Source organism: Arachis hypogaea, chromosome 14 (genome assembly GCF_003086295.3).
Source record: "Arachis hypogaea cultivar Tifrunner chromosome 14, arahy.Tifrunner.gnm2.J5K5, whole genome shotgun sequence".
Lineage (NCBI taxonomy): Eukaryota > Viridiplantae > Streptophyta > Magnoliopsida > Fabales > Fabaceae > Arachis > Arachis hypogaea.
Genome location: NC_092049.1, coordinates 101,011,436 through 101,035,260, shown reverse-complemented (window position 1 = coordinate 101,035,260; position 23,825 = coordinate 101,011,436). Strand labels below are relative to the sequence as shown.

The 23,825-nt window shown below is 34.4% G+C and overlaps 4 protein-coding genes across 4 annotated transcripts; 2 read left to right on the top strand and 2 right to left on the bottom strand.

Moving 5' to 3' along the window:
- Nucleotides 1–591: 591 nt before the first annotated feature.
- LOC112742817 (uncharacterized) lies at nt 592–1,134 on the top strand. Its single transcript, XM_025792055.1, has one exon. It carries the CDS (start codon nt 592–594, stop codon nt 1,132–1,134), a length of 543 nt encoding a protein of 180 aa, XP_025647840.1.
- A 4,176-nt stretch (nt 1,135–5,310) lies between these two features.
- Nucleotides 5,311–6,493, bottom strand: LOC112742816 (protein MAIN-LIKE 1-like). The gene is made up of 3 exons (XM_025792054.1): nt 6,422–6,493; nt 5,873–5,928; nt 5,311–5,815 (listed from the first exon to the last, which is right to left on the bottom strand). Exons 1-3 carry the CDS (start codon nt 6,491–6,493, stop codon nt 5,311–5,313), a joined length of 633 nt encoding a protein of 210 aa, XP_025647839.1.
- A 2,438-nt stretch (nt 6,494–8,931) lies between these two features.
- Nucleotides 8,932–9,462, top strand: LOC140178639 (protein MAIN-LIKE 2-like). Its single transcript, XM_072215846.1, has one exon. The coding sequence runs from the start codon at nt 8,932–8,934 to the stop codon at nt 9,460–9,462; it is 531 nt and encodes a 176-aa protein (XP_072071947.1).
- A 35-nt stretch (nt 9,463–9,497) lies between these two features.
- On the bottom strand, nt 9,498–10,902 carry LOC112742815 (uncharacterized). The gene is made up of 5 exons (XM_025792053.1): nt 10,899–10,902; nt 10,419–10,816; nt 10,239–10,340; nt 9,926–10,159; nt 9,498–9,608 (listed from the first exon to the last, which is right to left on the bottom strand). The coding sequence occupies exons 1-5, from the start codon at nt 10,900–10,902 to the stop codon at nt 9,498–9,500; spliced, it is 849 nt and encodes a 282-aa protein (XP_025647838.1).
- Nucleotides 10,903–23,825: the final 12,923 nt, after the last annotated feature.

The following is a 23,825-nucleotide window of genomic DNA, read 5'->3' as shown; positions in this document are numbered from 1 at the left end:
TCCAAGCGCCATGGCCCTATATTCTCCCTCTACTTTGGCTCCATGCCCATCGTGGTCGCCTATTCTCCTGAACTCTTCAAGCTCTTCCTCAAACCCGCAAAGCCAAACACCCAAACTCTGAGATAGCATTCCTTCCATCCACGGGAGGATAACAAGCACTGTGCACTGCCAACCAACCCCGGTCTAGCAGCAACCAAAGGAGGACAAACGGCCGCCCACTGAAGCTCGAGTGCCCGACGGCCTAGGAGAGAAAGCAACCAGATAATCCAAGAGCCATGCCTTAAAGTGCAAAACCTCGAGGGCTAAGTTACTTCCAAAGAACGATACCATTCCGAACATGCAAGCCAAGAAACCTCTAGAACCCGGTCGCATCGAAAGGCCAGACAAGAATGGTCACCCGAAGAACGACACAGGAAACGGCACGATCGGAGTGAATCCAGAGATTTGGAGCACCCACACAATGAGGATGACTGAAGGCACAGTTGGGAGGCCAAGCAAACAAGAAACGAGCACGAAATAACAGGAGCTACCCCATTTACCGAGAAAATCCTAAAGGCCAAACTCCCTAAAGGTTTTGACAAACCCATCGACATGAAGTATGACAGAACCAAGGAACCCCAGGAACACCTAACAGCCTTCGAGGCAAGGATGAACTTGGAAGGAGCCGCCGATGTGGTCCGATGCAGGGCCTTTCCGATAATCTTAGCCGGCTATGCAATCAAATGGTTCAACGGCCTCCCGAATGGTTCCATAGCCAGCTTTGACGTCGTCTCTAGAAAGTTTATGGACCAGTTCACTGCCAGGATCACCAAAGCAAAGCACCTGATCAACCTACTCGGAATTACCCAAAGACAAGACGAATCCATGAGGAAATACCTCGACAGATTCAACGATGAGTGCCTAACGATCGATGGACACACGGACTTGGTAGTTGGTCTCTGTCTAACCAATGGACTCATGGATGTAGACTTCCGAAAGCACCTCACCACCAAGCCAGTCTGGACTATGCACGAAATCCAAAGTGTCACGAGGAAATATATAAATGACGAAGAGGTAAGCCAAGTCGTGGCCGCCAACAAACGGAAGCACGGCAACACGACACCTCGTAGCAACCCACTACCGAAAGCGTCCTAGGGATTAATTAGCCCGGGGCCAATGAAACAGATATCCAAATAATAAAATAGATATCCAAATAAAAAAAAGCGGTGCCCTGGGGATCGATCACCCGAGGCCAACAAAACAGATGTCCAAATAACAAAATGAATATCCAAATAAGTAAAGGGCTACTCGGGGATCGATCACCCCCAGGCCAACAAAACGGATATCCAAATAAATAAACGGATCGAAAATCCAAATAAGTAAACGGATACCCCAGGATCGATAAACCTGAAGCCAACAAAACAGATATTCAAATAACAAAACGGATATCTAAATAACAAAAAATGGTGACCCGAGGATCGATCACCCGCGAAGCCAACAAAGCAGATATCCAAATAAGTTAAACGGCTACCCCTAGAAACCGGTCACCACCGAGGCCAACAAAACGGATATCCAAATAAACTCAATAAGCAAAGTATTGAAATCGGCCCACCAAGAGGCTTAAACTAAGTTCACAATAACGGCCCAAAAAGGCCACACAAAGCAAGCATGAGCTGACGGTCTTCTAACTCGCGGAAAGCCAAACTCATCAACATCCCGTCAATCGGCGCAGGATGAGGTCACGCACTTTCCAGGCCCTTCACAACATCCAGATAATAGAAAACCAAACTCGTCAACAAAAGCGGCGTTAAGGTCTAAGCTAATGATTTTCCAACTCGCAGAAAGCAGAACTCACCAACATCCCACCAATTGGCGCAGGAGAACGTCACGTCCTTTCCAGGCTCCTCACAGTCTCCCAAACTACAGAGAACTAGGATCCCCAACAACTCAGCATTGAGACCAAGCAAGCAAGCTCTCATGCTCCAGGGGCAACTGTTCCGGACCCGATCTCCTGATCCATCCTTGAAACGGTCACCGAACTCGACAATCCTAAGATTAGGTCATCCTCACGGCCCAAAGACAGATCAATAACTTCCAATATCCTGACTCAATATTTGAATTCAAATACCTCCCTTATCTTAACCAGATAAGATAAGATGATGACGCCTAAACCGGCCCTACAATCTCTAACCAACATTCGAATTCGAATACCTCCCTTATCTTAGCTAGATATATAAGATCAGATGAGATAACTACAACTAACTATATAAAGGGGAGCCAGAAGCCCCCTCAAGTAGTCACTCATTCCTCACACCTTATATCTCTTAGATTCATTTTGACTTGAGCGTCGAAGTGTCTTTACAGGTACCCACCCTCATTGCTCCAGTCAGATAATTTGGCGTCCGCTTCGACTCGCAAGTCCTCATCCATCTTACAACCCGTACCAGAGACTTCTCGTATAGAATAAAACCACGAATTTGATATATAAAACTCATATGCAAATCGTTGAACAAAACTATGGTTTATGGCTGCTTGTGTGAATGGCGATTAAGAACTACGATTTATAAAATGTAATTGGATAGCGTAAATTGTGATTAAAAAATGTGATTTTGGTTTGAAAAAAAAAAGTTATTATGAACCACGATTTTGATGTTAAACACTTCAATTACAAACACCCACAATTCTCACTATACAAGCAATAATCATGGTTTTATTTTAAGTAAAAAAATCTAAAAAAATTTCACTGAGAAACAAAAGGAACACTTTTTAATTTTAATATTAAGGGAGCCATTTAAATAAAGATGTCAAAAACATCTTTTTTTTAAAGATATTTTTTAAAAATTAAAATTTAACACATATAATTAATTAAATTGTATTATTTTTATTAAAATTAGACTAGACAAATCAGTTTAGCAAAAAAATTAATAAGTTAAATTTTAAACCGGTATAAATTAATATTCTTTATAAAAAATTACTACAATATTCTTATTATAAAACACAACTTAAATATCCCTATTATATATATTAATTTTGAAAATTTTAAAATTTAACCTTATAACGATAGAGAAGAAAAGAGCTAAATTTAGAATTCTCAAAATTAATATATATAATAAGAGTATTTTAGTCATTTTATATAATAGGAGTATTATAGTCATTTTTTATAAAAAATAATATTAATTTAGACGGATTCAAAATTTGATTCATTATTTTTCGATTAAATTAATTTGTCTGGCATAATTTTGACAAAAATAACATAATTTAAGTGATTATATGTATTAAATTTTAATTATTAAAAAATATCTTTAAAAAAAGATGTTTTCTGCGTCTTTATAGGAGCATTCCTTAATATTAAAGAGAGAGTTATGTTTTGCGTTGTTGCTGGAGGTTGATGTATTTCATTCAACTATGGACGTCGCAGTTGAAGAAATTGAAATGTCAATTTTTGTTCATATGAAATCGGAGGATACGTAGTTTTTTAAATTTTATAAATCTGATTCGCATATTTTTTAATTTCAAATTAATTTTTTTTATTTACAAATCTAACCTATCAATTTGTTTTACGATAAAAATAAAATAAATTAACGCACAAATTCGATTTTTGTACATCCTCAAATTCGAACTCATCATTCCAGCAATTTGATCTTATATGGAATTTGGAGTACTCATTGAGTGAATCTTAAGCTAGCTAAAATTATTCCTTTTTCCCCACTATGTCCTTATTTGCTTTATACACACATTTAGTAGCTTTTCTAGCTATGGGTATAATATATATATATTTTTTTAATGTTAAAATAAAGTTTCATCAGTCGTATTCACCATCCTCAACCGACCTCTCCCATTATACAGCATGAATCTCTTGTGTATTGGGTCCTTTTGGTTTTCTTTGTGTTAAGGTCGTAGGGCCCTTACTGAAAGACAATATGCATTATGAAGATCATCATTCGGTTAAAATCACTAATTGCAGCAAATATGATTTGGTTTTAAATGGGCATAATGATTGCTCTTTGATACTATATTATCTTCTCTTTTATTTTTATCTAGAAAACCTATAAGTATCTTCTAAATGTTTAATTTTTATATTTTTTATATACTTATTTAAATAGTTTTATATTTAAATAAATCATTTTTAAATAATAAATTTTAAAATTAATTATCTTCTACTAATATAATAATACACACAAAATTATTTTACACTAATAAATAGAGTATGAAAAAAGAGTAGGACACGCCAAACTAATAGAATATATATTGGAGATATTACTATTACGCTTCGAGAAATGATCTAGACCTTTAATTACGGCAGTGTAATTAGTCCAAGCTAGGTTAGAGCCATACAAATGGACCTTACATTATCAATTCACCCAGAGAATAAATCATTTCAATTTTTTTTTATTTGAAAATATAAAATATAATTTTTAATTTTTAATATTTTTTTATATTTTTTAATCTCACCTATAAATATATGATAAGAAAATTACATTTTAATTTTTCAAATAAAAAAATTAAAAAAATTCATTTCCAATCCACCCATATCTTTGTGTTGCTTTGGATGCTAAAAATAAGAACAAGTAGTAATCTTTGGGCGTGTAGTAATTAATTGGGTAAAAAACGTATATACGTTAAGGGGAATTTAAAATTACCCAAATAAGCCAAACGAAATTCTGATACATCAATCCACTAAAGAATAAATTAATGTAATTCGAATCAATACAATTCGAATTAGATTTGTATGTAATTCGAATTGATATAACTCGAATTATTCCCTAGTAACGTGCCAAAGTAATTCGAATCAATATGCATCGAATTAAAGAAGCATAGTTCGAATTAACTCAATTCGAATTACTAGCATCACATGCATAAGGAGGGAGTTCGAATCTTATTGATTCGAATTACTATAGGTTGCTAATTAAGGCTAATTCGAATTCATATGATTCGAATTACTGTGAAGCAGAGCCCTATATATATGATGTGTACGTGAGTTGCTCTCAATAGAGGGGTCAGATGGCTAGTTAGGATAGTTTTCTAGTGTTGGTTCACCACAAAGGATCGATTAAGAGAAAAACTCGATCCGGTGTTGTAACCTGACCACCTGCGTAGGAAATTAAACATGGTACTGCATTCATGAATGATTCTAAAAGGCATAAAATTGCATGCGAAATCGAAAATAAATAAAATAAAGATAAATAGTAGAATACGATAGTGGTACCTCGAGGCAAGGGGCCAGCTAAACGCATCATACCCAGCAGGCCTAAAACCAGGAAAACGCTAAAAGATCCAAGACTGAAGTAACTGTAACAGCCCAACTAACTTCACGACATGTCTGTTGGCCACTCAGCATATGCACCGGTACAACCATGCTAGTGTCGCCGACCGCCAGCTATAGCCACCCATCTCCTCAAGCCTAGCCACAAACGGTAACCATCTGATGTGTATACGATTGCCTGACTTGTCGTCAAACAGCTGGGTGCCCAATAACATCATGATATAGGCACGGGTAAAGCGCCTCACCGTCTCCTCATCTGCCTCCTCAGGGCACTCTCCAAAAGTCTCCTGGAACCAGGTATAGTTCACTGCGAACTTCTGTATCTGGTTCGCGGGAGGTAACACACCGAGCAACTCATGGAACCACTGCCAAGCTGGCTTGTCACCCTCTATATATACGTGGAAGTCTGTCAGGCAACCACTGACGTAACGTTCATCCACTGGCAACCCCAACTGGTACACAACGTCCTGAAGTGTGATCGTGCACTCTCCGAACAGCATGTGGAACGTGTGCGTCTCCGGACGCCACCGCTTCACGAAGGCACTCACAAGGGGCTCGTCCAATCTGAACAATCTGTCGTTCAGTCTCGCAAGATGGTATAATCCGGCCATCTGCAAGTACGGAACGTACCTCTCATCCAGTCGCATCCTCTGTTGCCGCCGCATGCTCGATATGCAACGCCGGGGCTGCGCATTACATGGACCGCATAATTAGAACGATTTACAATACCACTAACAAATAAAACTCACAACGTAAACAAGTAACAAATAACACATGCAATAGGAGATATATCAGTCCAGTACGGAAATTGCAAAAAAAAAAAAAAACCCGCAAACATAGACCGCTTCTAAATTCCACATGCAAAAGCAAAATGTAGTAAACCGCTAGCAAAACCGCATACTCAAACCGCATCCAAAAAATCAAAAAAATAAACCACATGCAAATCCACTTATGAAAACTACGGGCAAAACCACTCATTAAACCACGGGCAAATCCACTTACGAAAACCACGGGCAAATCCACTTACATAAACTGCATGCAATAGAACTAACCCAAACCACTAACATAAACTGCCAATAAAATCGCACGCAAAACCGCTATCATAAACCACTTGAAATACCGCTTTCATAAACCACTAACATAAACGAATATCATAAACCACCATCATAAACCACTAACCTCGTCGTTGATCACCCCGGCTATATGAGCGACTCCATCCAGTCGATACAGCCTTCCCGGATCGTCCCCCATCGCCTAAGTATGCCGCACCAGACTTTCTCGGACCGGTTTTGGGTCGTTTTCTCTGGGATTTGGTGGGGTTTGAGAATAGAAAACTGATTCGAATGAACTAAGTTCGAACTCCTTATATAGGGCACTCACTTGTAATTCGAATCAACTAGTTTCGAATTACCTTTGCTTTCGAAATCTGAGTAATTCAAATCAAGTCATCCCGAATTACAATTTGTTTCGAGTTGTGAGTAATTCGAATCGAATTGATTCGAACTTCCTCTCATTAACCTCTTCCTACTAATTCGAATTGATATAATTTGAATTATGCTTCTTTAATTCGATGCAAGTTGTTTCGAATTACTTGGATAGCATGGTTGGGAATAATTCGAGCTTAATCCATTCGAATTATTAAGGATTGTAATTCGAATTTACTTGATTCGAATTACATTAAAGTTTGCTTTGGTTGAATGGTGTATAAGTTTCGTATTTGGCTGATTTGCGTATCAACTTTCCTCCCTTGGCTTAAATAGGTTTTTTACCCTAATTAATTCTAACGCCGCAATGCAAATTGCTGCTGTTTTTTTCCACAAATTAATTATTGCATAAGTCATACGTAGTTGGGTTTTTTTTATTTAAATAAAATAAATTTTTTATTTATCAATTTAAATTGAAATACAAAATTTATTAATTTATGCATTTAAATGTATTTTTAGTTATAAAAAAACAAAAACAAAAATTATAATATTTACATTAGTACTAATAGCGAAACCAATACTGAATTTTTTTTGCATTTTTGTTATTTTGTTAGTGAAAATAAAATAATTTTTTTCCCGTATTTTCTCAACTATTGTGAGTGATAATAAAAAAAAGGGAAAAAAAAATTATTGTCATTTTCATTCTCTTTGTCAAAAATTAATTTATTAATGGAGTAAAAAATAGTGATGTTTAACTATATTGGTGTATGGTGTGTTATCCACATATATGGATCTGTATGTTCAGTGATCTACAAAACGCAACTTACGTTTTGGATAAAAAAAAAAAAAAAGACAGGCAACTACAAAACTCAAACTGATTTGACATGAGGGACAACCACATATTAAAACGTATCCCATGTCCCCTGCATGCGGATAAGACCAGCCGGTTGACTACCTTAAAACTATTCAAATACAAGTTGTGATTGGCATAGTGTATGACTACATGTCCGACACATGTTAAAAGAGAAAGTTGAAGGAGATCTTTATAACGCAAACGCAAGTTTGGGGGAAGTGTACTTGTTTTACTAGTGAGGGTTTGTTGTTTTTGACTTTCAAAAGGGTTTCAGTATTTTGGGTTGTAAGAGAGGGATTTGATTGCAAGAGAGGGAATAAGAAGAATAATAAAAAAGATAGTTTTAGTGAGTGAAGAGTGAAATTTATAGAAAAAAATGGTTTGTAATTTTACATTACCAAAAATATATTATTGAATACTTAGATTATTCTCAATAGATAAATATTTTTTTAAATTTTTGTGATGAATAATTTTATTTATTTGTATTTTATTTATTTATGTTTTAACTGTTAGTTTTATTATTAATTTATTATTATTATTATTATTATTATTATTATTATTATTATTATTATATATGAGTACTTATTATTATGATTAGTATATTATTCAATTTTTATAACACTGTTTATGATAACAACAATGATTTATTATTATTAATATATTAATAAAAATATTTTAAATATTATAAAAATATTTTTTATAATACTGTTTATAATAACAATAATAATTTATTATTATTAATTATTATCATTATTTTATTCTTATTATTATTTTTAATATATTATTAACTATTATTATTAATATATTATTAACTATTATTATTAATATATTAATGTTATTAGCATATTATTATTTTTAATAACAAGAAAATAGTATGGCTGTTAATTATTTTTGTTATGATCATGAATAGTATTCTGATTAAGAATCATGAAATTATTATTATTTTTATTGTTATTGTTGTTATTGTTGTTGTTATATATATGAGTAATTATTATTATGATTAGTATATTATTAATTTTTATAATACTGTTTATGATAATAATAATAATTTATGATTGTTAATATATTAATAAAAATATTTTAAGTATTATAAAAATATTTATTAATAATATTATTGGTACTATTATTATTATTGTTGTTATTGTTGTTGTTGTTGTTGTTGTTGTGGCTAATTATTAATGTTTTAATTAATGCTATTGTTAACACTAATTATAGTTATCAAATATTATTAATAATTATTATTTTTCTTTTTGCAGGCAATCAGAAATTTGTTGCCCAAAAAACTTGATCCGTCAAAAATCTTTAATGAGATAGCTGCAGTAGCACTAGCATTAATTAGGTTTCACCACGTTTCGCGAGTAGACAAAATGAGAGGCCATTTTACACTCCTGAGTGTCTTGGTGGAACGATAGATGCCTGAAACCCACACGTTTCACCTTCTAGTTGGCGAAGTGACTGTGACGCTAGAAGACGTGACACATATACTTGTCCTCCCGATTAATGGGGATCCCGTTACGGGTAAAACGAACAGCAGTCACCAGTTTTTGGTGGAGAACTACTTCGCTTGTTTTGGTCAGTTGCCCGGTACGGACGATCACATATTGGATAAGATAAATCTTGCATGGGTCCGGCGATGTAGAGACACCGAACCGTGTGACACGCAAGAGTCCATCGAGCGGTACATGCGAGCTCATATTTTCTACGTGCTCGGAACGGTTGTATTTTCAGATAAGTCGACTAATTCTTTGAACTCGAAGTTTTTGCCTCTACTTCAAGATTTCCATTGCATTCCACTATACAGTTGGGGGCAGCTAGTCTGGCACATCTGTATAGATCGTTGTGTCGTACATCACAACTGTAAAGAGATGGATGAACCTTTCGTTCTGCTTTTTGTTTGGGCATGGGAGCGTATGCCGTTTCTGGCACCTATTCCTTGCAATTAGCTCACCAATGTTGGTGTTCCACTTGCGCGCCGGTATTATTTATCGTTGTTATTATTGTTGTTGTTGTTGTTGTCGTTGTCGTTGTCGTTGTCGTTGTCGTTGTCGTTGTCGTCGTTGTCGTTGTCGTTGTCGTTGTCGTTGTTGTTCTGATTACAACCATTCTAATATTGTTTAGATGGAGTCATTAGCGTCGACTAACAAGATATACACGACGGTCTACAACACACTTTAGGCGACAACTCGATGACATGGGAGACAACGATGTATGTTTTAACAATTTATGTTAAGCTGTTTATTTAGAATAATAATTTTACTAATCGGCCTTGTGGTTACTGATGTGTAATTTATATGGTGGCCGTATATGGCAGTGGTGGTTCCTGACGATCTAGCCGTAAACTTGTTTATGTGCTCCACAAAGTCACTGTTAGTGTCATTCTAGTGTATAGAGTAGCACTGAACAGACCAAGTTACTGTGACCTATTGATGCGTCGATGGAGTTATGACGGTCAGAAATAATGCCCACGCCATCAATGGTAACAACATATCTCCGCAAATTAGTTAGGAAAAACTCCCACGCGTGTGCCGTCTCACCATCGACGATCGAAAATGCAATAGGCATAATATTTTGGTTCCCATATTGTGCCACCAGAATTAAAAGTGCACCTTTATATTTTCTGTACAGTTGTGTACCATCAACCTGCACCAATGACTTGCATTGTCTAAATGCTACAATACACAGATAGAAGCTCCAAAAAAACACGATGAAGAACTCTTACACCTTGAACTTCCTCACTCTCACGATAGACGGGGAGTGTTTTTATTTGAACACGAGACTTTGGCATCTTCGCAGTCATTGTTTTCAACCATATTGGCAGAGTCTGGTAAGAAACTATCCAATAACCGAAAACTTTTGCGACAGATTTTTGCTTTGCCAACTAAGCCTTGTGGTAACTTACAGTGTAGTTGAACCTGGATTGAACTTCTGTAATAATAGACTTCACCTTTATTGTTGGGTCTGCTTCAACCAACGACATAATAGCATCTGCAATTTTATCTGAGTCCAACTTGGCATGATCTTGTGAAATCGTCCACATGGTGCACGTGTGTTTTTCACTGTATCTTCTGATCTTCCAACAACCTTTCTTTCGAATCAAACTAGCTCGGATAAGCCAATCGCACCCTGCACCATAACCCTTGCATTTTACATAGAATGTCTGCGGCTCAGACTCATACACAGTGTAATCAACTTCTTTAGAGATAGTGCAAATTTTGATTGCAGATATCACTGACTTTCTAGAACTAAATTCCATTCCGACACTAAACTGACCATCTTCTGCCGCAACATTGCCTTCACCTATGACATGCGAACCACTGTTAGTCGGTCAAGGCAAATAAAAAAATGGTAGTGGTAACTTTTATTAATAACCATAACATACCCATATTCACATACTTAAAAAATTCCGGGCATGCATGGCTGCGAGATCTAGAGTCCGCATAAAAGATAGAACACCAAAGGAGTGCTAGTTTACAATCGCATTTGCTTCATTTTGCACCGCCGGATTGCCTGCCAGGTCTCCGTCATCGTTTTCGTCATTGACTTCGTAGTTGGTTTCGAACTCCTTTTCACTATCGTTGTTATCTTCTTCCCAATCTATACCCCCAAGCTCATCAACACTGATCTCCTTGCCAACCGTGTTCAGTCCCGTATGCTGTTCAAACTCAACCTACAGCTCTATTATCGGCACGTGAAATCGGATTTGTTGATAAATATAGAACATCTGCTGCATACATGCTCATCAGTGATGGACGTTATTTGAAACTGTATCAACCCACCAAATACTTGTACAGGAATTCCTGTATAAAATAATGTTGCTCACTCTTTTGGAAATGTAGCTTTGTATGTTCTCACAAAAAACCACTTTACAACTCTACAAAACTCATAGTGCATGGAATAGCAAATGAAAACGGATATTCACAAACAAAAGTCACTCCTTCGTGTGTATTTGGTATAATCTCACCATTAAAATACACTCGCAAATTTGCAATATCTTTCATAACCTCAACTTCACCTAACCCGATTTTTTTGACACAACGCCAAAAAAACTCACAAGTATAAAATATATGAAAGAAAGACAAATGGGAGTAGAAGTGAGGTACAAGTCCGAATGAATTGAGTTTCATATTTATAGGCAAGACTCTCGATTAAAATATTATTTTTCTGTACAAAACGCAAGTTGCGTTTTGCAGTTTCCAATAAAAAAATTCTGCACATTTAAAATGCAACCTGTGTTTTGGTATTTCAAAAAAAAAAAATACCCATCTCACAAACGCAACTTGCGTTTAGTTTATTTGAATAACAAAAAAAAAAATGAAAAAGCTGACAGGAGTAATAAAACGCAACCTGCGTTTGATTTGTTTCATAAACAAAATAAAAAAACAAAATGAAAAAGCAAAACGTAAGTTACGATTTTGATTAACACTATAGCAGTGCAAATATTTGATATACGTCCATTTCGTTGAGTTACACATCATAATTATTTTCATATGGAAAAAAATTGTCCCTATTTGAACCTAAATTAATTGACAATGATATATATTTTTTCTTTTTTTGTTCATTTTGCTTGCAGTGATTGAGAAAATATGAAAAAAAAAATTGTTGTTTTCGGACAAAAATGCAAAAAGTATTTAGTATTGTTTTTGTTGTCAGTGTAAATATTGTAATTTTTGTTTTCGTTATTTTGCTAGCAAAAACACAACTACGTTTAAAACGGTAAAATCGTGTATTACAATTTATTTGAGTAAATAAATAATTTATTTTATTTAAATAAAAAGAAAAGCCTACGTAGCTGTTCGAGGTTTTGTTAATTTAATTAAGTTTCATTTGCTAAGAACATTTAAAAATTTGTCTAGGTAGTTCTAACTTCTACGACTTGATTCTTGCATCTCAAGTTTTCCGTCCCTACAATTTTTCCCTTGTCCTTTTTCAATAATTAAGCTAGCAAATGGACGTCTGATCTTAATATGTCTCACTTTAGTTAATTAAGGTTAAGAAAGCTGGCGGCAAAACAAAATCATGGGCACCATAAGCGTAGAAAAATATATAAGGTGATGGTGAGAACTGAGAAGCATATTCTTCTTCCACATCTGACATCTATGCTGTAGTTTATTATTGCTTGTGAATTGTTAGAGGCTTACTCTTTTTCTTTTTTATTTTATTTATTTGTTTATTTGCATCTTGTATTATAATATAAATAATATTTAAAATATACTAATACAAAATTTTTATTTAATTTAAAAATCTATAATTGTATCTATATATATCATTTATAATTATATATTTATTATATCTAAAATTACTTATTTACTTTAATAATAATTAAAAAATATAATATAAGAAAATGAAAAAAAATATGATTTACTATGACTCTCAAACTATGCCCTGGAACATTATTCTATGTATGTGTTCCCAAGGCCACGAGGTTTTTGACTGAAGCAGTAAAGTGCATGTGCGCTTGGGTGCGTTTCACTCACAAATTTCCTTTTGACTGTACTTGCATAGTTGTTGCAGGTTCCAAGTTGCTTGCAACCATCCGCAGTCCCCACTAGGTATGGGAATAGATCTTTTTAATTATTAAAAAAAAAAAGTAAGAGTATAAAATGTAATTTTAATTTTTTATTATTTTTTTATATTTATTTTTGATTTCATTACTTATAAAATTAATAGTAAGGAATTATATTTTATTTCCTCAATTGTTAAAAAAATCGAGAGAATCCATTCTCCACTACGTACTGATAATTAAATTCCTTAGCAATCACGATATTTTAATTAACAAGACATGCTAACAGAAATTATTTTTAATATAGAAATAAAGATGGTGTTTTGGTTGAATATTGATATTTGAAGTGACAGTACTGTGAATGTATAAAAAAATGTTTAACACATTTTGTGTGTTGTCAGGATGATTACACGTATTCAACACGCATTCTGCATGTTACCAAAGTGATAATACGTATTCAATACACACCCTGTATATTGCAACACGTACCATGTGTGTTGACTTTTTACCTGTAAAATTCACCTACCTGTAATTTCACCAAATAATTTTATTTTAAATAAAAATACCAATATTTTTTCCATATAAAAAAAATTAGTCACATGCTAAAGTCTAGCATTAAAAAAAACTTAAAAAAAAAATTTCTAAAGTCAAAACTCATCAGTACAGTATAGGAGAGTGGATCCTCTCCAGTGACAAAAAAACTGGATGGTATCCAATGTTAAATCTAACCCCTTATTACTCTCTCTCTCATATTTATTTGGTTTAATTACTCTGTTGGTCCCTATAGTTTCGCAAAATTTTCAATTAGGTCCCTATATTTTTTTTTCTTTTTAATTGGGTCCTATACGTTATTTTTTTTCAATTTAGTCCCTATTAACGTTAAACGTAAAAAAAATGTTAGTGAATTGTAAAATTACTTTTATACCCTTAGGGACCTAATTGAAAAGAAAAAAAATATAGGAACTTAATTGAAAATTCGGTAAAACTATAAATATTCAATGAAAGATATTCCTATAATCCCTATTCAATGATTCTAAGACATGAAAAGTACTCTTATAATCCATTTTATTTTGTCACTATCATTTTTTTGCTTATTTATATACAAATTGTACCAAAAATACATTTTTTTTCTTTTTTTGACTTTCAAAATACCTTATCTTAAGAACCTAAAAAAAAGAATGGATAAAATGAAATAGAAATAATAGTAATGAGCATATATAAAATTCAGTTTTCATCCTTCAAGTATTCATTATGATAATGTAACATTTTACATTTGTGTGGATTCATAGAATATAATTTTTGTCTTTATCATATCATGATACACAATAAAAAACCAAAAGGCTATGTAATTTGTGTTATTAAAATTTAAAATCTGAAAATCAGTTCTTGTGTTGCAGCCTCCTACTCCCTGAACTAGCATAGAGATCAATAATAACATTGATAACGGACAGTTTTGAGCTGAGAAGAATTCTGAGAGAGCAGAGAGAGCAGACTTCATTTCATCAGTAAATATATGCAACCATCCTGAACCTCACTTTTTCCAGACCTGTATAAAAATCACCAATTTAGTAAATCAAATAATAAACTTAAATTCATAGTCATGATTCATGAACCTAGAAACAATAATCTAACAATGCCTTATCAAAGTGAACATTGTAATCAAATCATGCATGCATCACAATGCAAACCAGATAGGAGTAAAGATCGCAAACATTAACCGTGCTTTCTCCAAATTTTCAACCACATCTTTCATTGTGTGTACTGCTAAATTATCTGAAAGCAAATTATACTTCAAAATGGTCTTTAAAGACCCATTTTGAAGTCAAAGATGATATTCAAGGATCAATCTGATTAGAACTGCTATATCATATTATATTCAATTCAAGAATCAACTTGAATAGACCTGCTACATTCAATAAAACACAAGGCTAAGGAGAAAACACAAGAAGCTAAGATTCAAGCAGAAGAGCATCAATGTTTCTTTTTCCTTCAGGACCTTTAGTATACCATGATTTTACATAGTCTCCATAAACAAGATATATGGCCCTGAAGGCCTGAACTAGCATGATGTGCACAAGCATTGACAAGTTTTTATTTCCTGCAAGTGGTAACTATAGATTCATATCCCTGACAAATTCAACTATAATCACTGCCATAGTTACACCTTGATCACTGTTAGTGAATGTACTTTATTATTTCATCTTATGACCCCAAGAAATTTTTTTCTTTTATAATTAAATAATATAACTAAAATCACAAACCAGAGGTTGAGCACCATCTTCAAGATTTTCAGCAAGGGCATGACGGTAGGCCAAGTGGCGCCACACCATCTGATACTCTCTGGCGGTGGAAATTTCAGTTGATGTATTCTTCACCAACTCATTCCAATCGATCTTCGCGTGAGGATAGTGCGCAAGTTTTTGAAGCAAAGTTAACACCGTCGTTGCGTCATACCTGCTAGATAAAAACAGATGAAAAAAAATCCCCAATCATGCTCAAACTTCACCGCAAAAATCACTAAAATAACAATATAAAATAAAATAATCAAAATAAAGAAATAAATAATAATACCTTTCTAGGAGCTTTGCTGAGTCGTGTTCCGTGAAAGGTACCTTCCTGGACTTTTCCGGCATTGAAATGTGTGGGAAGAAGATGAATCCTAAAACCCTATTACTGTGAAACAGAAACAGAAAAAAGAAGAAGAAGAAAGAGGAGAGAGTAGTGGTGTGGTGAGGGAAGAACCGCAGAGAGAGGTTGCAGAAGGAAGCGAAGGGAGGGAGAGTGTGTCAGAGTGAGACCGTTGAGGAGGTGGAGCTCACGCGCCCCTATTGTTCGGGTTTATATATAAATTGCGAACAGCGGAATTCAGAGAGAGCTCCATGAAGAGGTTAGGGATAAGGATATGTGAGTGTGGAAGTGAGAAGGGTTTTTTTAAAATTTTAAAAAATATAAGAGTGTTTTGCTATTCTAAAAGAGAGAATATTCATTTTTTTAAGAGAATATTATGTTATTTTAGACGTTTTTGTCACGGTAGGGACTAAATTAAAAAAAAAATAACGTATAGGGATCCAATTAAAAGGAAAAAAAGTATAGGGACCTAATTGAAAATTTCGCGAAACTATAGGGACCAACAGAGTAATTAAACCTATTTATTTTTAGTCTCTCTTATAGAATTAAAGGTGAGAAATCACACTTTATTCTCTCAAGTATTAAAAAAATGGAGAGAATCTATTTTTACAGTACAGTTCTAAATTTTATTTTGTCACTAATTAATTAATAATCATTAAAAAATGATAATATCCTTATTTTAATAATAATATTCTTTTTTATTTTTCTAATCATTAAACCGATAATAATGGTTGTCATGTACATTTATGAATTAATTTCATTCAATGCAACAATGTAAATGAATGAAATTAAACACAAAAGATAAAGATAAAAATTAGCCGCATATTAATAATAATATTTAAAAATAATAAAAAAGTAATCAAAATAGCTAAAACTTATTTTATTTAAAATTTATTAGTTGTTGTTAGAATTAATAAATTTTAAATAAAATAAATTTGGATTGATTTTTTATTATTTCTCTATCATACCTACATATTAAAGTTTTAAGATTAAAACTATTTGTGAGTTTAATTCAACTTTATAAACAGGTTTAAAGAGTAGAATTGTCCAAAATTAAATGATGATGCTACATTATCAAGTTATTTTAGTAATTAAATTCAATTAAGTTGATCTAATAGCTTATTAACACTATTTTTCACTTGAATTTTGGTAAACTTCGATAGGGCGTCGAATCAAGTTTGTATCAAGATCTCAATTTGGAGAGTAAATACAACTCTTCTGAAAAAGAATGGACTCAACTTGAGAACTACTTAGTGTTAGTATCGAAGCAAATTGCGTCGAACTACTGGTGACAAATTGTGAGTTAAACCCTAAAATGATCCATGAGATTGGCGTCGTGCACTAAAATCGTCCCTGAGATTCCAATTACACCAATTACGTCCCTGAGATTGAAAAAAATGCACCATATTAGTCCCCAACCTATTTTCCGTTAACGGCGTGATGACATGGCATGATGACGTGGACTGTAAGTGATACGTGTCACTTCATGATTTGGCCACGTGTAATAGGATGATGTGGTGACCAGTGACACGTGGCATGCTGACGTGGATGGTTGTGTCACGTGTCACAATATTATTTGGCCACGTGTCCGTTTGTGCCACGTGTCGCAACAGTATTCGTCCACGTGTCATCTATTATGTCATCGTTGTATATGCACCAAATTAGTCCCTCACTTTGTATTAAGTGACTCATTTTAGTCCCTGAAATTAAATGTCGTGCACCAAACTAGTCCCTTCATCAGTTTTTTCTCTTTTTTTTAATTTAAAATTTTAATATCTTGGATCCACTAATTTCAATTATATTTTTTCATATATCGTTTAAATATAAGTGCTTTCATAAAAATTTTTAAGATTTTAGTTTTAATTATATAATTTTTTTAATAATTTAACGTTGGTAACTTTTGTAATATATAAGTATGTTATTATAAAAAATAATTATATGATTGATTAGACACATTTTTTTCATAAAAAAATATGTGTTTTTAACAATAAATTAATATTTAAAATAAACATCTTTTATCTTATGAAATACACGTTTTCGTTATGTGTAAATGAGCTAGATTGAAGGCACTTCAAGCACCCTCACTACTATCTTTGACCTCTGTAGTCTAGACGAAAGAGGTCGGAAATGGTAATGAGAGAAGCTTGAAATGCCTTCACGTCAACTCCAATACGGCGGTTATTAGGGATATCCGCAAGAAAAAAATATTTTATAAAAGTACTGAAAGAGGTCAGAGATGGTAGTGAAGGTGCTTGAAAAGCCTTCACGTCAACTCTAAGTCGACGGTTAGGGTATTCGCAAGAGAAAAAATATTTTATAAAAATACTTTTATTTGAAGAACATGTGAAAAAATAGAATTGAAATTAATGCATTCAAAAATATTGAGAATTTTGAATTTATAGAAAAAATTGAGAAAAAACTGGTGAAGGGACTAGTTTAGTGCACAACATTCAATTTCAAGGACTAAAATGAGTCACTTAATGTAAAGTGAGGGATTAATTTGGTGCATATACAACGATGACATAGTGGATGACACGTGGACGAATACTGTTGCGACACGTGGCACAAACGGACACGTGGCCAAATAACATTGTGACACGCGGCACAACCATCCACGTCAGCATGCCGCGTGTCACTGGTCACCACATCATCATACCATTACACGTGGCCAAATCATGAAGTGACACGTGTCACTTACAATCCATGTCATCATGCCATGTCATCACGTCGTTAATGGAAAATAGGTCAGGGACTAATATAGTACACTTTTTTTCAATCTCAGGGACGTAATTGGTGCAATTAGAATATCATGGACGATTTTAGTGCACGACGCTAATTTCAGGGACCATTTTAGGGTTTAACTCGACAAATTGTAGCAAATAAAAAGAAATACGTAAAATAAATGAAAGCTTTAAATAAATGAAAGCGTAAAATTGGAATTGAAAGAAAGAAAAATAACAATAAAATATTAAAAATAAAGAAATAAAAAAATAAATAAAAGCTTTAAATAAATGAAAGCCTAAAAATTGAAATTGATAGAAAGCAAAATGCTTGAAGAAAAGAAGTACAAATAAAATGCGTAAAGCAAATAAATGAAAAGAAAACAAATAAATGAAAAGAAATGGAAAAGAAAAACAAAAGAAAATAAAAGATGAACTTCAGACACTCACATGCACTTGCACTCCATTGGCTTCCGTTGTGTCGCGAAGACTGGAAATTTTGGCGGAGTTTTGATTGAAGTCTCAGAACTCTTCGGAGTTTTTTCTATTTATAGATCATGGAGATAGACTTGTCATGGAGAATCTTGACCCACGATCTTACTTCCTTCTTTTTCTCAGCTATGACATTGCCTTGACCACGAAGAATTTTGACTCCGATGTTTTGATACCCACGTCTTCTTTGGTCTTTAACTCCCACATTTTTTTCAACTTGCTCCTCAAATTTTGCACCCATGTTCACCATTCAACTTGAAGGTCGAGTAACAAGTCTTGATGTTCAAGGAAAGACAATAACTACCTTTCAACTTTGACGTTCTTTGCACCATCTTTTTTCAACTTCAGCTTACCCGTTTCTACTTCTATAGTCAAAATACTGCTTCTATAGTCGAAACCATTGGCAGTCGAAAATGCCTTTTTATCGAGAAAATCTATTTTTTGTACCAACAATTGTCCCTTTAAAACTTGTTATTTTGTTCAAAAATACAAATTTTAATATTTCTCATGCTGAACACGTGCAACCTTTTCAAATTCTTAAAATTTTAAAGGATAGTTACGCATTATTTAAAATAACACATGTTTTTTCTGGGAATACATAACGTTCCCGGGGCTTTAATGAGCCATTCCTTGAATAGAGCACTCCTCAGTCAATTAATTCCTTTTTCAGTTGCTCGACAGACAATCATTTCTAAAGTTGCTGCTGACCCACAACCAGTTGAGAAAAACTGGGATACTAATGAGGACGTAGCACTTAAGACAAAGACCAAACAAGGGAGAGGTCGGAGCAGAGAAGGTTGAGTGGTACAACCCTTACCTCCAAGAAAGCGTGGCCCTATTGATATTCTAACGGGATCTGAATCACCAAAGCTTCAAAGAGTCCGACTTGCAACCTTAAAGGTATATACTTAATGATGTCTGTCACAACTGTTTTCACCTTGTACTTGCAAATTTTTTTATTTTTTTGAATATATTGAAGTCGAAGCAATCCCAAAAAGGGACTTCCTCTCAAGTTGCTGATATCAACGATCCTTCTGATCGAGAAGTGGATCAACTAGTTCATGCTGAAATAGAATTCCTTCAGCCTATTCAGACTACTCAGATTGTTAGTCCATCTACTCCTGTTCCGACTTCGACTCAAAATCCATCATTAACAACAGCATCTCATATTTCAACCTCTTCTCCTCTGGTACTTCTTTTGTTTAGATTTTTAACTTTAAGTTCCTTTAAACTATCATATGATCCTTATATCTTTGCCCTTTTCAGATTCACTATATGCCTCTTCTTAGTGATGCGGAAACTCACTAAGAATCTGGGTCTGCATATGGATCAGGGTCAATTGTGCAACTATCACTATTATTCTTGGACCTTCGACACAGAAATTCGTCGAACCGTTGACACAGAAATTTGTCGATGAAGAAACAGAACCACCTTTTAATTTTTCTTTTCTAGAAGTTGGAGATTTGGATTTTGATGACATGGACTTTGACCTAGAACATATCCTATCTGAAGCTCAACAGTAAGAAGTTACTTCGCCTGTGGCCATGGGTCCAGATTCTCAAGTTGTCGATAGAATCAACATTGTCCTTGATTTCTTAAACCATTCTATTGAGGATATCATTGAAATTGCTGTCCTAAAGGCTCGACTTATGGATGTGCTTGCTTTTCTCAATCAACGTATTTCCTTCGACAAACATTCAGCCCTTAACTCATTTATTGAGGACGTCTCCTCCCATCTTTCTGAAATCCACGATGCTGACCAAGAACTGAACAAGTCACTTGAGGCTTTAACTGACTGTGATGTACAACTGAAAATATGAAATGGCTGTCTCAGGTTACTGAGGTTTTGTCAGAGGGTCATGCAATGGAACGACAAATGGTGTCGAAGATTGCAATCTTGGAGAGAGAATTGGCTAAACTAAAATATGGGAAAGACAAAATCGCATCCACCAATGATGTTCTCTCTCTCCGAGTGCAAAGGATTAAAAAGGCTCATGCTTCCAAAGTTTCAGGTCGAGATGTTTTAGTCGAAGCAGTCACTCAAGCCACCAATGCCCAAGAAGCAATGCAAGAGTCCCAAGCCTGGATCAACGTCAAGAGGATCTGAAACTCATGTTTAACAGCTTATTTTATCTCTCTTTTACACTTATTTTGTTTAGTATTCTCGACTGACTTTGTTTTAGTAACAATGATATTTTTTGAGATACTTACCATTTACATGCATGGTTCGATAGCTATTTGTATCTCTTATTCTATATGCATTACCATCGGAAACGTCTTCTATTTCAAAGGGTCCTTCCCATAAATGAGACCATTTGCCTTTAACTTTTTCAGTTGGAAGTACTAATTTCAATACTAAGTCACCAACTGCAAATGTTTTACCTTTCACTTTTTGATAGTATGACTTAGTTATCATATTTTTTTGTTTTATCATTCTGTCTAGCGGCATAAGTCGAACTTGGTCCAGCTCATCTAATTCATCAATCATACTCGACCAATATTGTTCGACTGGCAAATCATTCTGCATGCCTTGCCACCCTTATGCTTTGCAAATTTATTCAAGTGGCAAGATAGCCTTACGGCCATACACTAATTCATAAGATGTCGATATAATTGATTCTCTTGGAGAACACCTATAAGCCCATAACACCTAACTTAGTATAGTATGCCAGTTTCGAGGCTGCCTCCCTATATGCTTCTTTATCAAACTTATCAAAATTTTATTAATGGCTTCGACTTGGCCATTATCCTGTGCATAGTAGGGAGTCGAGTGTACTATTTTAATGCCTTGTGACTTAGCAAACCCTTTTATTTGTCGACCAGTAAACATAGTCCCTTGATCTGTAGTCAGAGTTTGGAGAATGCCAAATCTACGAATGATTCATTCCTCAATAAAATTAATTATTTTGGCTTGTGTAACTTCTTTCATGGGCACAGCTTCCACCCACTTTGTAAAGTAATCCACTGCTACCAAAATAAACTTGTGTCCTTATTCGAAGAAAGATGGATCATTCCTATTAGGTCAAGAGCCCAACTTCTAAATGGTAAAAGCCTGATTTTAACATGTAAATTGGAGGCAAGAACTCTCTAAATTGGTGCATGCCTTTGGCATGATCACAGTGTCGAACAAAATTGATACAATCCTTCATCATTGATGGCCAATACAGTCCTTGTCGACGTAGGGTCCAATGCATTTTTTGACCCTCTTGATGTAACACCCTATCATTCAAATCCTTATGCTTGAGTCAAAAGTCAATGATAACAAGGTGGTACGACTCAAAAGTGGAGCTATAATATATATATATATATATATATATATATATATATATATATAATTAAAAAAATTTATTAATCGAGAAGCCTGAAAAATGAACAAAAGAAAATCGCGAGCGGAAAGACACACGTATCGAACATCGTGCGATCGGCAAAGCAGAGCAAAAATAAGAACTTAATGGAAGAATAGAATAAGGAGACCTGTACAAGTATATATGTATAATATTTACTAGTCTCAGCAGCAAAGTTTAAGCTGGCTAGAGTTATAGAAGTAAAGCAGTTGATAAATATAACCTGTCTCTCCACGAATACATCATACGCCTCTATAGGCAAGTTTTCAAAAGAAACAATTACATGATACAAGTTTTTCCAAAATAAGAGAGGAGAGATGCTAAACAAAATACAAAATAGAAATCAAAGTAAACTTTTCCGTCTTCCAGACGAGTCACAACTCACTGCTGAGCACTAGGACCTCCATGCATCTGAAAAACAAAGGAGATATACGGAAAGAGAACCCCCGACCCATGGTTTTCCAATACGATAAAAGTTCTAAATAAATACAATCTAAGGCAATAGAAAATTCGCTAAGCAATCTTAATTTCCATACATCAATATTTCCATCCTAGGTTCTCACTAATCCGTAATTAGGCAACTATTATAAAGGGATTCTACTCTAATTCGCTTTCCTCTTTAGTTCGACATCACTCCAACTTCAAACAGAACAACCCTCAGATAATTTGACTTAGTGATTCTATATCAACACATCAAATCTCCACCCGGAGCAAGTGGAATCACTCTACTACATCTACCCAGGGAGCTCAAATAATCTCATTTAATATTTATCTTTTTTATTCAATCATTTCATCATTTCATCTCAACAAAGATAGCCCTTAGTGTCAACCGACACCAGCATGAGGGACCTCTCAGTTATGCAAACACAAGCAAGACAAACAAATAATACACAAGCAAATTTAAGTAAAGCAATTAGCACATAGTTATATATTATGCACAAGTAAACAACCATGACAATTGCATCAAATACAGATGATGCATGTCTGTCCTACTGGCCATGAGCTCACATGTCGGTTATTTTTCTAGAACCCGATGGTACGGATTTTAGAATGTCCACAACTGAACTGGCAAGTGCACCGGATTGTCCAAGTAATACCTCAGGTAAGTGATGGTCGATCCCACGAGGAAAGAGGAACTAAGCAACAACGGTCAACTGATTGGCTTAGTCAGGCGAATAGAAAAGTTGATTGTGTGGGTTTTCAAAAGCATTAAACAATAAAACAAGAGTAAAGATAGCAAATAGTGAGTTTGGTGTGGAGATAAATGAGAGAAATAGTTAAGGTATCAGAGATGTTTACTTTTCTGGATTAAGGTTTCTTACCAACTATTTTAATCATGCAAGATTTATTTCATGGAAAACTATAATTACTAAACCCCAATCTATTAGTGATTTAGCCTCTTCTAGCCTTCATCAACCGCCAATCTCTTAGTCAGTTGATTTCGATTAGAGGGTTAAGTGCAAAGCTAGTTTATGGCTACAAAAATCCTCAAAGCTAAACGGATTATATGTCACGTATTCAGATTAGTTCAAGTAATTAGCAATTTAGGAGGAATTTACTTTCAAACTGTTGTTCATGTGAGAGACCTCTCTCAAGGATCACAAAAACTCATCTAGAATAAG

Bases quoted from the DNA above. Each gene is read 5' to 3' on its own strand.
- LOC112742817 (XM_025792055.1), top strand. From the start codon at position 592: ATGAAGTATGACAGAACCAAGGAACCCCAGGAACACCTAACAGCCTTC.
- LOC112742816 (XM_025792054.1), bottom strand. From the start codon at position 6,493: ATGGGGGACGATCCGGGAAGGCTGTATCGACTGGATGGAGTCGCTCAT. The intron at 5,929-6,421 runs GTTAGTGGTTTA...TGTAATGCGCAG, and splicing joins CCGGGGTGATCAACGACGAG to CCCCGGCGTTGCATATCGAG. The intron at 5,816-5,872 runs GTACGTTCCGTA...ACTGAACGACAG, and splicing joins AGGATGCGACTGGATGAGAG to ATTGTTCAGATTGGACGAGC.
- LOC140178639 (XM_072215846.1), top strand. From the start codon at position 8,932: ATGCCTGAAACCCACACGTTTCACCTTCTAGTTGGCGAAGTGACTGTG.
- LOC112742815 (XM_025792053.1), bottom strand. The intron at 10,160-10,238 runs GTAAGAGTTCTT...TCATTGGTGCAG, and splicing joins AGAGTGAGGAAGTTCAAGGT to GTTGATGGTACACAACTGTA. The intron at 9,609-9,925 runs GTCTGTTCAGTG...GGTTGTAATCAG, and splicing joins CAATAGGTCACAGTAACTTG to AACAACAACGACAACGACAA.